This window comes from Alosa pseudoharengus, unplaced genomic scaffold (assembly GCF_046254945.1).
Source record: "Alosa pseudoharengus isolate Yale_2024_CS ecotype anadromous, Long Island Sound unplaced genomic scaffold, YU_APseudo_1.1 YU_APseudo_1.1_scf_1, whole genome shotgun sequence".
Taxonomy (NCBI): domain Eukaryota; kingdom Metazoa; phylum Chordata; class Actinopteri; order Clupeiformes; family Clupeidae; genus Alosa; species Alosa pseudoharengus.
The window spans coordinates 52,950,151-52,967,601 of NW_027468564.1; the positions used below are offsets into that span (position 1 = coordinate 52,950,151).

Genomic DNA, 17,451 nt, shown 5'->3' on the forward strand with positions numbered 1-17,451 from the left:
TGACACGGATTATTATTTTTTTCGGTGTTATTTGTTTTCATTTTGATGTTCAATCTTTGTGGTGGAATCAAAACCATTCAACTCAGAAAATATACTGACCCCAACCCTAACCCAAACCCTAACCCTAGGTCATCTATGAGTGTAGTGGGCTATATACATTTTGGTCACTAGTCTTTTTAAAGAAAGCCACATCAGACAGTTGACCTGCTTTGGTTGTTGAATGAAAGAAATGACTGACTAAATTGAGTTTGTCACCACCAAGTAGTTATGTTGTGCAAGGGTTGACCACATGATGGCGTAGTTTTCACAGAACACCACATATTTCCAGCCTACTATAGCAACATCAATTTGGCGACTTTGAGATGTCCTTTATCCTGGTAAAATCTAGCACAGGCATAATTATAAATCATATTAATAAGATGTATCATATTAATATAAAAACAATTCATGTTTCTGCATTTAAAAGCAAATGTAGCAAAACAGTGATATCCCTAAATGAACCATTACACAGCAGGGCGCAAGCGCACAGTCTTCATTTCAAATGTTTTAGTAGAATGGCAATCATTCAATCATTGCAATATTTACTGCAAACAAAGTTCAGACTCCATATTTTATGGTTCGTCAGTGAGGAGCGTACAGCTACAGGCCCTGACAAGTTTTTCGCCCCAAAATTCATTTGAGCCCTTCACCTAGTTCTGAGTGGCTGTCTGACAACAAGCATTAATCCACATCAGTAATGTGTTTCTGCCGTGTACTGTTAGGCAGCTACAGTACCTGTTTGTTTACTGTGTTTTCTTGTCTTCATGGAGTCTGTCAGATGTCTTGTTTTTGCCTCGGCTGCCTGACACATGGGGGTTGATGTATGGTGTGTCTAAATATAACAGGTGAGCTCGTGCAGAACTGCGTTGAAGTGACGGCGTGGGAGCTTCATAGAGCTTCTTTGTGTTCAGCCTACACAGGAGCACATGCAGAGAGAGAGACACAGAGAGAGAGGGAGAGAGAGAAAGAGAAAGGGAAATAGCGGTACACACACTGAGGCTTGCATGTACACACACAGACACACACACACACACAGACACAGACAAGAGGGAAAGAAGTAGTGATGGCCACAGAGGGAAATACAGACAAAAGTGCACACATTCAGTGCCTCTCTCTCACACTCACCTATTAGACACGTCTATGTGAGGAAAGTTACATTACTCTTTTTCAGTCATTGACGTTAGAAGTAGGGAGAGAGTCATTAAAAGTAAAGCTCACTATTGTATTTCTGTTACAAGCTGAGTAATGAGACGTTCGTATCCAGCAGAATTGGAGACGGTAGCAGTGAAAAAACGTATTAGCCTACGATCGGCTTTGAGCACAATGAGCTATACGACGTGGGAGTTAAACTGTATCACCATATTCATTTATGGACCTAAACTTGACGTGTCCCGATTTTTCTGTTTAGCTGTGTCTTTTAAATTGCAGTAGTTTGAAAAAGTATCATGTTAGCTATCATTAACCTTGTTATGGCAGTAAAAACTGGTTTTTCAAATCAAAAAAGCGCCCCGGCCAACCTTTCTTGTAAAAAAGAAGCCTAGTCTGAAGTAGCCTACTTGTTCTCAAAAAATGTTCTATATGTTAACAACAAATCCAGTTAATGTTTTTGTTGACAGTGACAGGAGCAGGTAAAGCTCAAGCTTTCTTTTCTTGCTCTTTTTCTGACAGGAAACAGGAACAATGGAGGATAACTACAGTATGCACAGAAGGCATTGTTGTTCAATAGGCCTACCTAGCTCTTGTGGTTACCTTTTAGCCTCACAAAAAAACAACTGAAACTGTTGAACAGGAAGAGGGCGTGGATGATGCAGTACCTCAGTGCATTTGTGTGTGTGTGTTTGTGCGTGTTTGTGCGTGAGAACAAGACCATGTTGGTGTGTGTTCATAGCATCTCAGGCTTTGCATTGTAGAGAGACGTGCTCTTATCACCTTGTCGTGACATTCACGCATCTACCTTGGGGAACATTTCTGAAGCACACTTCTCATGGTTTCACCACTTTCCTCCTCTGTTAGAACAGTGAATGGAGTCTTCTAGAAAAGGATAGTTTTGGAATCTGTTTTTGTCTGGTTTTTTTCTTGAACATTGGATGTTGGAGAGCCACCATGCCTGTGATCCTAGGGGAGGTCAGCATTCTCACCACCCCACTTTCGGGGGTCCGCATCTGGGCTCTTGTCTCGGGATGTGTCACCTTCAGCCTGGTGGCCTCCATGGTAGAGCCCACCACCGTCCAGCACTCCGAGCTCTTCCGCACCTTCTGCATGTCCACCTGGTGCCTCTTCTTCACCCTCAGCCTCCTCATCCTCATCATCACCTACATCCAGTTCCACAGCCTGCTGCCGCTTTCCTGGAAGAACCTGACGGTGACCGTGGCCGCCTTGGCCGCGCTCACGGTCTTCACTGCCACGCTGGCGTACCCATGCCTGGTGCTGAGTGAGAACGCAGCCAAGGAGTCTGTCATAGCCACCATCTTCTCAGGCCTGACCTTCCTGGCCTACGCCACAGAGACCCACCTCATCCGCCGGGAACAGAAGGGCTACATGGCCACGGTACCCGGACTGCTCAAAGTGCTCCAGGTCTTCGGAGGCTGCGTGGGTCTGCTGCTGATCGCGGATCAGGTGTCTCACGGGAGCACTGGCTGGGAGGTGGCGATCCCCGGGATGGCGTACGGCCTCTGTCTCTCAGCCTCTTTGGGCACAGTGGTGGTCATGGTGGGAGACTGCGCTGGGCGGTGCCCGCTGCCGTTCGACCGTGTCCTGGCTGGCTTGAGTTCACTGGGAGTCCTGCTCTACATGGTGGCGGCGGTCGTGAGCTCCACCAAAGTGCTGAACTTGTACAGACCGAACCCACCTGAGGGGAAACTCATCATCGTCTCGGAGATGGCCTTTGCCTGCATCACCTTAGTCAGTTACACCGTCGATCTGGCCTTCTCCGTCAAACTCTTGTGTGACAGAATCTGAGCTTACGTTTGGGATACTGCATATTTATTTATGTGAGTTTATTTAAAGGAACCTGCTGTGATTAACTGACATGAAATATGTGAAACTGACTCTAAATTAGTCAACTGTCCAAACCTGAGAAATGTATCCTCCAAATAAGCTCAAAAAACAAATGAAATGTTGTTAATGTGTCATTGAAGATGACATTGGTGTGAATTGGGTAATTGTATTTTTCCAATCCAAAATATTCAGCAGATTACCCATAAACCTAGCAACAAAATTATTAGCAGTTGAATAATTGTTGAACAGCATAGTGATTGCTTACTCCTGAAAATGTGTATGCCACTTCAATTGTATATAAATCATACAATGCTTTACAGTATAAGAAATGTCCTTTAAAGACCACATGCTCTAATTGTTTTTGTTTTTTTTACAATGCATAGTATATGTCAGAATTTTGAATGTAACACACATTATCTGTTATTTGATGTGTTGACAAGTCAAGTCACTTTATTTGAAAAGAGCATTTTTAAAACCAGAGTTCACCCAAAGTGCTTCATCACAGCTGAAAATGTGGACTGCAATAACATACTTCATTCAGTGTGGTCTGGGTTAACACCCTGCCTATATCTCTGGCTGGCTTGGAGTCAGCTAGGCCTATAGAGGTCTGTATTTGCTGTTCGTTTGTGTTATAAAGCTGATTATGATTTATGAAGGCGATGAAAACATGCTTCTTTGTGTATGTTGGAGAGTTATGGGTTTTTTGGATCAAACTTTTTTAATTGAAAAAAAATTATCTATGTTAAACACTGCCATACATTGGCAGTTGACTTTTAAGACACTTTTGTAGAACCTTTCCAAAGCCATAGAACTATTTAATTTGACTCATCTCTCTCCCAAAGCATTGTTATCTTCCCTAAAAAAATACTTGTGAACATTTTAATTTCACCTCGTTTTATACGCTACACAGACAGTGATTTTTTTATGCCACACTCTTAAGACACAGCCATGGCATTTAAGGGATACAGCTATTGATGCCAGTCCTACAATGTGTGCAATGATGCCAACGAGATGCAAGTGACGTGTACGAGCGGGCCTCCCCCACAAACACCGACACTTTGCTGAGAAGAAAACTAAAAGAGCAGCATGCTGTTTTGAATATGTTTTTAGCACAGGCTGCAGACGTCTCCAAATTACTTTGTTCTAACCCCACTTTTTCCATAATAAGGTAATGGAAATTCTGACGTTATTTATAGACTATAGACATGATACTGCAGTACCAATGTTGTCCACTGGATGGCGATACTCTCATTGCAAGTGTCATGGTCCACAAAGTGACATGAACCTGCTTGTCTTCAATTTCATGTGCATTTTGTTTTGTTTTTTCTGTTCAGAAAAAATGCACATTTATTGGCACCCCTTGTTAGGTTGTGTAAAAAGAGGTATACAAAAACATTTTTTGGCAGTTTATCTTGGTCTCACAATAAAAACAATGGGGAAAAAATCCAATCTTGAAAGGAAAACTCATTTTCTCCTTTGACATCTCATAAAGTAGGAGAATACAAAGCAAGGGGTTTGAGACCATATCTCTTTACAATTTATTTTCCCCAGATCATCCAGATTCTCAGGTCCTGACTTGTAGGATCACCCCACTGTTTTTCTATGGGGTGCCGATCAGCAGACTTCATTTTGTGTTGATCTGGACATATGTTTTGGTTCATTGCCTTACTGTATGATCCAATCATGACCCACTTATAGTGTCTTGGCAGAGACTGACAGATTTTCTTATTGGAAAATTTTCTGATTTTCGTTTCATTTCATTTAATTTGTTGCATTTTCTTTTCATCTCAACAATTCCAGACCCTGTAGCATACATAGGACAGGAAAGGTTTTACCCTGGCATGCTTAGGCCTACTAAATAATGTATTAGCACAGGGGTCACATGGAGACCCCAAGATGCTCCTTTCCTTTTTTTTCTCCAACGGTGATCCTTATTGTATTTTTTACATTACGGGTCTTTGTCCAAGCAAGTTTTGGATTGGAACATCTTATTGTTTTAACTGTAAATATGGGCATTTTAAACTGAGTAGGCTAGGACTACCTATTTTTTTTATTACCATTCCCTGACTTATCAAGATCAAAACACGTTCCTTTTATTTGAGTTGAGGGTATCTTTCCCATCTTGAAAAATGAAGAGACCATTTGACCTTTGTATCTATATGATATCACCGGTGCAGCATCAAAAAAGTCGTCCATATTATTTGCATAGCCAAACCTGCACTATATCTATATGATTCCTACACTGACATAGAATATGATAGCAAAACAAAAAAAAAAGAAAATTGCGCACTTATTTATAGGCACTTGTCCAATATCCACATTGTCTTAATTCCATTTTCATTGAAAGAAAAATGAAAATGAAATGAAAATGATTCATATCATTGAAAGAAAAGTTTTCACCACTTCAGGAAGATATTCGATTGTCGAGTATGTTTAAAGTCCTGACGCCGATCCCGCCCCTAAGTTTCGATTGCTCTAGCCTGGAAGAGTCAATCCGTATTTTCTTGTTCAGGAACTGTCCGGAGAACAGTCTGCTGTTGATGTCAACAGGCTGGGTGGTAAGGCAAGACAAGACAGACTGACAGCGATATCCAAAGGACTGAGAACTCTGACAGCATTCCCCCTTTTGTCATACACGCTGCGTCATCCTCTGGCAGTACATTTGCAACTTCAGTTCTTTCTTGTCGCTGGAAAATTAACTCCGCAAACGGTAAGACCAAAGCTTGGTGAACCGCTGCCACAAAATTGCGCTCGGTGTTGTTTGGGTTAGTTTATCAGGAGCTAGTCGGCTACGATAGCTTGCTAGCGCTGTTACAGTGACTAGGTCTTAACTTTTGTGTTTGTCACGCCTTGTTTGGCGCATCAGCGTTACAGACAACTGTTAAGAACTGCCATTTTGGCTTTATTCCTGAGATACAACTTGATCATTGTAGTTTGAAAACAGCTGGCAAAGTATAATGCAGCACCAAAACATTTATTGCACTATTATTGAGCCAGTTATCTCTATTGTAGCCTAAATGTTGTCCTTTGATCAACTTTACATCTCTTGTCCCCTAGCTTAATCTCATAATGATTATGCCACAAACATATGTCATTGTTAACGTAGTGCTACCAACGTTTGAAAGTGAAAAGTTGATGCAGCAGCGTTTGAGATGCCCTCGAGTTTAATATGACTTGACCACTGATCACTCCACTGAGAAATGAGTGAATGTATGTGAATGTGGCCGTGATAAAAAAGGAGTGTAGTTTTGAACAGGTCAATGTGCCTCAGAGAACCAACATACGGCCCGTGACATACTAGTGCCCACTCTAGTCTCATAAATCACTATGTTCCAACTGAAGTTGTTTCATCATGGATTCATCATGGGCATTTCCCATAAAGGCCTTGCATGAAGTATTCAGGGTACTCAGTCAGTGCCTATCCTGTATACAATGATTCAGACAGGTCATGTCCCATTAGAAATGATTGGGTGTTCATCAAATGGTGATAGAATGACCAAGCACAACATCATGCTGTAATGGCACCATAATGGCTAGTAATCCATCTCTGTAACTGCTCTGATACCTCGTAATATTGTGTGTGTACACGTGTGCTTGTATAATTATTCCCTCATATTGATGCTACTTTGTTTTTTAAGTAAAGGTGTTTCTCACTTATTTTCATTAACATCTTTGTGATGAACAGACCACACAAGGAAGACAAGAAAGAGTAGAAGAATGTGGAGTGTGAGAGAGACTATGAGAGTGAGATCATAGGCTACATGAATGAATGTGATTGACCTTTCCTGTTTCCCCTCGTCTAGGCCATTGAGGACCATGGGTTCACAACACCCAGTATAGCCCCATGCAGACAGACCCTCATGCTGGGGTGGACCGAATACTCACGGTAAGCTGCTCCATTGTGTTACCTGGGACATGACAAGGAACTGGTCCTCAGGTGGGTTATGTCAGCTCGTCTAGAGTGTTCCCTCGATTTTGAGCGAAGACCGGTCTTTTCTGACCAGCCTGAGGTTCTTCTAGTCCTCTCATGGCATTTTGACAGTGATTTTTACAGTGCATCAAGTCAAACATACAATAAGTTGTGAATTTTGTTGTGTTGCTGTAGTTGCTGTTGTGTTGTGTGACACTGTTGGCTCCATTGGTTTCTAATAGGACTTTTCAAGAAGAACTCATTAAGCCTTCAGAGAATTTGGCTACATTATGAGCTCCTCTCGCTCTAGAAGGAAGTGCACACACGTTGTGGTTCACGTCCCCACAGACATCACAAGCTCAAAGCCCTTAAGGAGCTGTTGTTTACTTCCTCTTCTGGGGGATGGATTGACAGTTGCTGTTGTGGTGGACCTTAGTTAGAAAGTCACTTAACTGTGTCCCAGCATATTATAATATTCTGCCACAGAGTGGTTGATTTGCCAGTCAAAATATTAATACCAGCCATATTATAGCTTTCCTTAAACAAATCATTCCTGACACACAGATGCTGCTTAATTTGTTATATATGAGTGTGTGGTACCCTGGGAACCCCTTCGAAGATAAATGACCAAAAAGGGTTGAGGAAGTTATGTTTCTTTCGGGGTGTGGCTGTGCAGATTTTTGCATTCTCCTATGGATTAAGTCCAGATGGCCCCCTGTGTGACATGTCGTCATAGCAACGGCCTTCTGGAACCAAAGGGGTTAATCATCCACAGGCCTGCCAGGTGCTCACCTGGTGAGGGTGTGACCAGGGGAGAAAAATACTAAGTTGCTAATCCAACTGTAAAATAACGCACACAATGTAATTTGTTACAAATATCACCTGGCTAAGTCACAATAGCTAAAACTTAGCTCAGATAGCTTGTGTAAAATATTTTCATCAGTGAATGGTTCTGCACTTCTCCTTCTCTCTTTGTGTCCAACAGCTCTTATCACTCCCTTCCGTCATTTCCCCTCCTTTTATTGATTTCAAACATGGCCTTTAAGCAGGGAATGTGTGCTGTGCCAAGCTATCAGATGTCTCCTTCCATTTCCATTCTGTTTCTGTTTGCCCCCTCCTCTCTCTCTCTCTCTCTCTCTCTCTCTCTCTCTCTCTCTCTCTCTCTTTCTCTCTGTCTCTGTGGAGACCAGTAATTTCTCCTGTCTCTCCTCAGACAGAACACAACCGCGGTGATATTGTACTCACGATGGGAGGGAGGTGAAGGTTCCAATCTAGAAATAATAAGATATTTTTCACTCAAGATGACAAAGCAAACAGTAATGGAGCCAATGTGAAACCCACACCCCAATCTCTCTGTCTCCCTTTTCTCCCTTTCACTCCATTAAAGAGACAGAGAAATGTTAATGTCCACCTTTTGGCAATAGAGCCATGATGAAAAGATTGCACAAGCTTCCTTATTTTTCTTTTTGCACAAGCTAAGCGATCTTAGCTTGCTCCGTTTTGACACGTTTAGCAGAACTGACACACACCTGCACAGGCTTTCATGGCAATTTATCTAATTATAGTTCACTGAGTGTCTGTGTCTTGCTGAACAGCTCTCTCGTGGGCGACGGGTGACAGGGTCTGTGGGATTGTGGGAGTTCAGAGGTCTGCTGCTGAATGCCACGGTGCAGCAAGGTGTGATTGCCAGCGAGCAGTGGGAGATAAGGAGCACTCTTATCACCCGGAGCTGCCCTGGGCGCTAGAGGTGTAACCCCCCTCTGTGGCCAGACACCTGTTCCCTAAGCGCGCACACACACACACACACACACACACACACACACACACACACACACACACACACACACACTCTGTCTATCTCATTTAGTTTCAAAACTTATTTCAGGGTTTGGTGTCAGAAGCTGTGGTTACTGATGTTGCTGAGGGGCCTGCCGAGTCCTGCACAGGTGGCAGTCTCGACATGTGTGGTTATTTTTGTTTTGTTTCGGTGTGATGTTGTGTCACCGCCATGTCACTGAGAGTGGCCCTTTCAGGTTGCTGGGTGGCAGTGGGTGTGGCTAGGCCATGTGGTCAACCAGGAAGTGACTGCTCTGTTTGGGCACAGTAGACGATGGTCACCAGCATATCCACTAAGAGCAGTGTCAACAACACCCACAGCCACGTGAGTCATATCTAATGGTAAAAATACCACAACATACTTTTCAGTTACATCTGAACGTTGCAGTATAACTATAACTCCTAGCCTACAAATATAGCAGTATTTCAGGGTTAATTCACTTATATAGGACAGTTGTTCTTTGTTACATTTTGGTGCCTGTTGTTAAATTTTTGTGAGAGAACTGGACAAAAAAATTCTTGCCATTATGTTGGCCAGACTGGCTGTCAGCACCGCTAATATGAAGATGAAACTGAAGGTCCAGGACTGACTTGGCCTTCTGTGTCCTGTCAGGTCATGGCATTTGCAATGGGCATGCTGAACGCTCGACAGGCTTGAGCAGCTCATTGTTCATCAAGTCGATTGGCCATTATTGTGACCCAGCCAGTTTCTGTTGAGACCAATTTGGAATGCGATATGCATAGTGAAGTGTAAGAAAATGACCGGGACAATGTTGCCACACCTGAGTGACCTGTTTTCAGAGTTTTTGCTGAGAAACGCAGATGTAATTTCAGTTGCCTCAGGTTGTTGGGAATTAAACTGAGGAATTGTTCCTGGTCTACTGATCAGATTACCGAGATTGATCTTCTTTCTTTAAACTTCTGGTTAGGGAATAACAGAAATGTAGGCTCACATTGCTATGGTGGCTATGAAAAGTTTTATTTTATGTTTTTTTTTCCCCTTCATTTTTGCCATGTAGCACGCTGATTTGGGAGCCTGACCAGAATAATGTTTGTCTACATTCCCAATCCAAACATCCAACCATGTCTCAGTAAGCACAAGCAAATTCCATCTCCCATAACTGTAATGTATGTGTTTGTTTTTCTCCAACTCTGTTTCACCGCTCATCCCTGCCAGTGTCGTCGGCACCTGAGTGGTCTCCTCTGGAGAGCGCGTGCAGAATGTCACACAGGGACGCGTCTGGTCGCCTCCTAAGTTTAGACCGCCTGTGCGGCCAAGTGACCAGAAGGACAGATTCTCGGGTGGGGCAGGTGGTTGTGTGTGTGTGTGTGTGTGTGTGTGTGTGTGTGGAGGGGGAGGTAGCATCTCTCACAGCTTGCTGCCTGGCAGCCTCCACTCTGGGACCACTAGATGAGAGACACTATCTCGCTCTTGAAAGCCGCTCCCAAGTGCCAGAACCTTTCCGATGTCTCCGCCAGTCGCATGGCATTTCTCACTCCCAGCTTCCCTTGCGGTGGTTCGTCTTTGAAGTCTTTGTCACACAGGCTCTCACTCTCGAGGTGGCACCGTGAGGTGGTTGGCATCTGGCGCCAACGCCGGTGGTGCCTCTCAAGCCCGGGACGGTGGCTGGAACAGAGACATCAAGACGGGAATTGAAATGTCAGTGTGTCACGCTGGACAGCTAATGGGCCTGTGTCGCTGTCGTGTTATTTTGAGACGAGTCCACATCATTTGTGTGTTTTTTCAGACAGCTCCTCAGTCTCCCGGAAAAACAAACAAAAGCGAGGCGAAAAACAGCCACCAAAGACGAGACAAAAATACCTTGTTTTCTTAATGATGTCTGCACCCGCCAGAATGTTCCATCGCTGATGGAGAAAAGAAACAAAGCAAAAAGCCAGAATGATAGAAAACGTTGCAGCTACTGAATCGCCTCCGATCATTGCGTCTCAGTGCACATCACGGCAGTGTTAGCGCCCCACAGGACTAGCCATTCCGGTCCTGTGGCTGCAGTGCTCTAAGTAAGGCCTCAGTCTGCGTGGCACAGGTGCGCCAGGCACAGCTGCTCATAGCCATGTTAGTCACCGCATGATTGCTAAATGTGTCATCGGCATCGTTTCAGTCTCATTTCTGTGCCTGTTTTCAATTTTACAGAACGCGTCCGTTTGAAGAGCCTGAGTTAAATGACTGACCTGAGTTATATGACTGAATTACAAGTCTTAAGACTTTCGTCTTATGCTGGGATTATTTGACTGACACTTAAATCTGCTTTCATTTCCTTTCTCACCGGTTTCTGTATTATGTTCCAATATTGTCTTATACCATTTTGAAGAGGAAGATTTAGAACATCTGGTTTCATGAGGAGAAATGGGACAAAGCGTTGTTTAATTTAGAGGTTGCGAGTCTTCATCAAAGAGAGCGTGTCACATCTACAGTAATTTGTGAAGGTTAAAAAATGGCATTTAACACTTGTCTTTTTGTGTGCTTATAGTGTTGTCTCTGGTAATGTTCGATGATAGACACTGTTCAGAATGTTTCATCTCCTCTCAAAATGTGGCCACTCCCAGGCTTGGATGACTTAGCCCCAGTAACTGTAATCACACCCATGAGCTGTAACTGAGCACGCTCTGAATTATTGACCAGAGGACCGTTTTGGCAGACAAGAGCATCAGTAATCGTATCCCCATTAATAACACACTGACCTGTACGTGAACTCGGATTGTCAGATGTATCAGTAGGGCACCATTTTTACCCGGTGGACGCACGTAGGCAGGAAAGCTGTTGCCTAGTGCCTACGCTTGTGATTTTGACACCATTGCTCTTTTAGTCTGAGCGAGAAACTAGAGACGTTTGTTCCAAACAAAGCACTTTGTCTGGACATGATTGGAGCCTTGTCTCTCATTCAAAAGTAATGAGTTCCACTTACCATGCGGGGTTGGTTACTGGACCTGTAAAGGGCACTCATTAGTTAAGGTAACTGAGTAAATCATTGCTTAGAATCTGAGCTGAGATTCCCTCAGAGTCTCTGAATGTTTAGCAGACTGACTGCACAGATTGGGCAGCGTGTCGAATCGTGTTGCCTTTTGCCTTGTTCACTTCGGGCCGTTAATGGGAGCGGACAGCTTGTTTATTTGGGCATATGCTCACAGTGGCCTTGACCGGGCGGGCAGTGGTGTATCAGATCGCACAGAACGCAGCCCTGGGGGATTGCGTAGATTGATGGCATCAACCCAAGCGTTCTCCCTTCTGTCTCTCTTTCAGTTGCTCTTTAGGGAAAAGTGATGACTTTCTTTACTTCCCCATGCTTAGTCACAATGATCACTCTCTCATTTGCAAACTGTCACTGTCTTACTCACACGAGGCTTTGTGTGCCCATATTTCCCCCCTACTTCCTCTTTTTGTCAACATACTATATCATTGTTATGGGCCCCTTGAGGCAAAAAAGAGGTGGTGGTAAAAGTAGGGCAATTAATCAAATGAATCAATTAATCCTCAATTATGACTTCCAACGATTATAAAAACATCATCAAAGTATACTGACTATTTGCCATAATCGAGCAGCCCTAGCTAAACATACTGTTGATTTCCAAGTTGATAGGAATACCTTTTCAGCCCATGCTGGCAACAAACATCCTGAGCTGTGAGGGACCGAACGGGTTTTTCCTGCTTTCAGCCTGGGCCTGTGCGAGTGGCTGGCATTTCTCTGTGCACATCATCAGACACAGAAGTGCAGACCTGTCCGCCCGCCCGCCCGCCCGTCCGCCCGCCCTGCTCGTTGTTGAAAGGCAGCGGTCCGCGCCTCGCCTTTTATTTCCCCCTCAGCTCCCTGCTGCCATACCAGGCAGTTAGCTGGATGATTGCACGGCGGCAGCCTGCGGGGGACCACGGAAGAGGAGCAGAGCCAATTATGGGCGTCTGTGGGCTTCCAGCGCTGCTGACCGACTGACCCACGCGCTGCTCCGCTGCGGAAAGCTCACAGAGGCTTGTCAGTAAAGACAGGAGGATACCTGTGGGGCTTTCTGACGTGCGCTACTGCCCAATTTCGATCCCAACGTGAAATTGGGATTGTGAAGCCTTGGCTTGTGTCTGGACAAAGAAGGGGTGGACAAGGTTTCTTTTAGTGTCATTGATGGTTCAAGAATTAGGTTTACTCTACGTAGATGACGTAGGTGTATCTTCATGCCCGTCATGACAACTCTACTTTGAATGGCTACACCTCCCTGTGTTAATTGGTCCCTCTTGTCATGTCCTCTCGGTGGACATTCTTGAGATGTTTTGACAGGTGTCATCCATCGCGTGCATCACCTGGTTGTATCTGTAGGGCATCTGTGAACATGGTGATTAACCAGACATGCTGTTTGGATGCTGGCCTTGTGCAGTAGGTTTGACTACCCCCTCTGTAAACCCCCCAGGCCTCCTCTGAACTCTCCTGTCTTATTGCCTCCCTGGAACATGTTGCCGGCGGCCATCATGGTAAATAACCATAACACTGTAAAAGGGAGAACTGTTCCTAGACAGTGGAAGAGAGGTGGTTACTGGAACTTCCGTTCCTTTAGCCGGTTCCCTCAGGAACCCTTCTTGCTATGTTCAGCAAGAAAGCCATTAGTTAAGTCTGTGCAAAGCCCGAGCATACAGGCTGCCTGAACACCCCACTCCCTCCTGACTAATCCCCCTTTTCTTATCCCTGCCTCTGTGTCAATGGCATTAGCACAAAGACATTTTTATACCCGGCGGACCCACACCGACTATTCCCCATAATTGGAAAGATTATTACTCCACATTTTACATTCGCCGGTGGTTGTTCGCGAGGCAGTCAAGCGGTTTAACGGGAATTTGCTGTATATTACATCATGTCGCTCACAAAGAGGCTGTGAGGGATTCGCAGAAGGCTAAAACACATGTTTCTTTCTTCCCCCTCTTTTCCCTTTTCTCTTCTGTACCAGAGGTGCTTGTTGTCTTAAATAGCTCTCAGTAAATTGCTTTTTTCTCAAGACCGGGCTAGTGGCGAGAGCCCAGTAGGATAGCAGCTGGCCATTTTCACAAAAAACTCCGCATGGAGACGGTGGGCAGGGCTCTGCAAGGCATCAGCAGCTGCACCTCTTTGAGAACAACATGGTGTGAGTGAGAGAAATCTGTTGGTAGTGTTTGGTAAAGCCGCTCTTAAATGGAGGGATAGCATAGGATTAGCGCTAATCCGCGCTAGTGAAACCTGGGCCAGGTGCAGTGGGATGAGATTATAGCCGTCTCTCTTGGGGGCAGTTTAGATACTGTAAAACAGAGGCTAACTGGCTTACACTCACTGCTGGGCACCTTGGGGATACTCTGATTATGTTCTCTCTGAGTTTTATGGGACAGAGTCGGACAGAGCCCCCCAAAATGTTTTTGTTGTTGTTTATTTTAGAACTTATGTGGATCTGAAGGGGATGAAAGCAGTTGCCTTGTTTCAGACACACAAACACACACACACACACACACACACACACACACACACTTGTCTGTTGTCTGCTGGGCAGCACATCCTGCTGAAAAGCTGACTACTTTGGCACGCTGGCAGCATAATTGCAGCTTTAGTTCTGTGCCATTTGAAATGATAGTGGCTGACATTTATGGAGGTCTTGGAGGATGGGGGCATGAATGCATTGAGGCATGAGGGTCTGGTCCTTCTTTCTCTCTCTCTCTCTCTCTCTCTCTCTCTCTCTCTCTCTCTCCTCTTTCTCTCCCTCTCTCTCTCCTGCCCATTTCTCCCTCTGAAGCACAGCAACAACACCAACTACATCTATTTTTTTCATAATGCTCATGGCATAAAGCAGCTGGAGGTGTTGCTCAAAGACTGATCTCAGTACAGCATCTGAAGACTATAATTAGACCCCCAACACCCAGCTCACTGCAGTCGTTTATCAGTTGGTTATGATGTGTGAAGCAGCAAGGTGTGTGTGTGTGTGTGTGTGTGTGTGTGTGTGTGTGTGTGTGTGTGTGTGTGTGTGTGTGTGTGTGTGTGTGTGTGTGTGTGTGTGTGTGTGTGTGTGTGTGTGTGTGTGTGTGACCTCTTAGTGTTATCTTCCTTATGAGGACGACTGCTATCAGGTGAACTGGAATAAACAGGCTTCCTGGCTATCCCTTGTGTGACAGTCAGTGAAGTTTTAATGGCTAAGATTCCCCAGGGAGTCTATCTAGTCTTAAACTAGCCTTTACTGAGGTAACATATTAAGACTGGCAGGCTCTATAAACATGCAAACCTTATGTGATCTTTGTGTGTATTTGTTGTAATGATCTATTCTATGTTTAGTACAGTAGTCTCTCTACTAATATGATTTCACACAACAGGCAGTTTTATGTCTAAACACTCTCATCCATTCCTATTTCTCACGGCTCGTCTGAGCAATTAACTAAATCACGTGACCTGGTGAGCGAGATTCCCATAATGGCATGATTAAGCATGAATGCCTAGTTTGTTCTTTATGACTTCTCTGGAGATATGTTTGGAGGAGATATGTTTCCCTGACACCACAGCATCCTCACAACTGGGTCATTATCCTATCATGGGTTGGACTTGTTGGGGGAAACTCACTTGTTGGCATGGCAACAGGATATCGGATTTAGAAACGATGCTGCTCTTTATTTTTCGATGGCACCAGGTCAGGGTCAAGGTTTATATAATGGTCTTACCTGTGTCCATCTCTTTGACCTCCCTGTAGTCTGTGCAGTCGTGGTGTTTTTCAAGTGTACTGGTGTTTACAGTCATGGTCTCATGAAGATAAACAGTTATCAGGCTGCTTGAATGCATAGGAATTAGGGGTGTCACGATTCTCCAAATCCTCGATTCGATGCAATTTTCGATTTTAAAGTCACGATTCGATTCGATTTTCGATCTTTTTTTCAACATTACTATTAATGCATTCCTTATATGTTATTTACTCTTTTTGGCCTTTTCCTTTTCTGTTTCGGGGGGCTTTTATTTTGAAACCGCTTTTTATTTTGAAACCGTTCCAACCGCGAGGTTGTAATGTAAACAGAACCAACATTAAACAGGCTAAAACAGAGACATGAACATAGTGAAATGAAACAACACAGAATTATAATTTGATCGTTTCAGCACACTTCGAAGAGACCCAAGGTTAGTGTTCATGGATACTTATCAATGTGCATTTTAAGCCTTAAAGTAACTTTGGACTGTAACTAGATCATCTTTTCACTTGCTAAGTTGAGTAGGGTAAGTTAGTTTTAATTGACGTGAATGAACGAGTACTTCCACACCGGTGATTTCAAAGTAGCAAGAGGGGCTTTGATTTCGGTAGGTTGATGTGTATATTTTAACTGGCTGCAGCCTAAAATTAGAGGAGTGTTGATGCTGCAGTTCAGCACGTGCGTTTGTGCGTCTTGGCATACATGCTGGATGTGACATTGGCAGGGTTGCCAACTCTCACGCATCTGGCGTGACACTCACGCTTTCAGCACCAATCTCACGCTCTCACGCACACTCAAGAAATGTCACGCCAAATCCATTCTTTTTTTTTTGCAATCCGTTCATTTTTTGTTGATGACTAGACTAGACCACAGCATTGTTTCTAAATGACAGGATACAAGTTTAAGGCATACATATATCTAGGCCATCAGCAGGTAGGTCTAATATCCGCCTACAACGTTCTCAGCGCAGTTTTCTCTGATTGTTGATTCGCTGACTAGGCTATTTTAATCCGGTCCGCGGCACCTTCACGGAACACGCTGCTTTAGACATGAGGCAGACCGACATAAAGTGTGGCCGCCCATTCTTCTCTAGGAACTACTCGCGAAGTAGCCTCACAGACATCACATGAAATAACTTTTTCTCATCTTTTATAAGGTGCTATAGCCGCTATTTGCTGCGATAAACGGTTCGCGAGAAAAATAAATTAACTTTCAAGAAATAATCATATTAGGCTACTATAGCTCTGCGCTCATTTCAATTCCTATAGGAGGAATATCTCACAAACTTTTCGTTCCACACATGACAAACCGTAAAACCAGAATAAACAGCAGACCTTACCGAACACAAAGGTGTGCAATCCCCTACAATAAGCCGTTCCAGAGTAATCCGGTTTTGAAATGGTAGCAGATTTCTATATGGTCTCCAATTTTGGGCTTTAAGTGTCTTAAAACTGAGCTGTGCTTAAATACCTACATATGTGTAAATATTAAAATCAGAGGATATATAGCTCATGGCTAAGAGTTTGTCGATGTAGCCATAATGATTTGTTTTCACAAAATGCTAATGTTAAATGTTAAATATACTGTAGCCTAGACATAATATTAAAATCAGATGATGTAGGATAGTATAGAGTTAGATAAAGTTGGATGGCTCCAGAACTCACACAAGTGGATTGTGTCTTAAAGGAGCCACACCACTTTTATGACACTATAGCTGTTCTGTTGACCTTTAGATTTGTTGCTACTGGGCATGAAGGGCAGGCCAATTATGAGTTTTGTCCAACATTGATGGTAGGTTTAGAAGAAAAGTCACCACATTTTAATCATATTGCAATACCAATAACCATGATCATTTTGGTCATGATTTTTCATCAAATGTTCATTCTGAATCTCTAGTGGCTGGTAGACTTTGGATTCCACCAGCCACAATGGTAGGTGGAAAAAAATATTTTAGGCTATTTCCATCCCTGATACATACGTACACTCA

At 43.8% G+C, this 17,451-nt stretch overlaps 2 protein-coding genes across 2 annotated transcripts in view; both read left to right on the top strand.

Moving 5' to 3' along the window:
* The first annotated feature begins 561 nt into the window (after positions 1 to 561).
* Positions 562 to 4,485, top strand: LOC143132840 (myeloid-associated differentiation marker homolog). The gene is made up of 2 exons (XM_076292664.1): positions 562 to 1,181; positions 1,708 to 4,485. Exon 2 carries the CDS (start codon positions 2,143 to 2,145, stop codon positions 2,995 to 2,997), a length of 855 nt encoding a protein of 284 aa, XP_076148779.1. The 5' UTR covers positions 562 to 1,181; positions 1,708 to 2,142; the 3' UTR covers positions 2,998 to 4,485.
* A 1,054-nt stretch (positions 4,486 to 5,539) lies between these two features.
* LOC143132847 (testis-expressed protein 2-like) overlaps positions 5,540 to 17,451 on the top strand; it is a 53,124-nt gene continuing 41,212 nt past the window's right edge. Inside the window, exons 1-2 of the mRNA XM_076292675.1 lie at positions 5,540 to 5,746; positions 6,840 to 6,922. The gene's annotated coding sequence lies outside the window, so the exon portion shown is untranslated. The remainder of the gene's footprint in view (positions 5,747 to 6,839; positions 6,923 to 17,451) is intronic.

What these genes read in the sequence shown, in the direction of transcription:
- LOC143132840 (XM_076292664.1), top strand. Translation starts at nt 2,143, where the DNA reads ATGCCTGTGATCCTAGGGGAGGTCAGCATTCTCACCACCCCACTTTCG.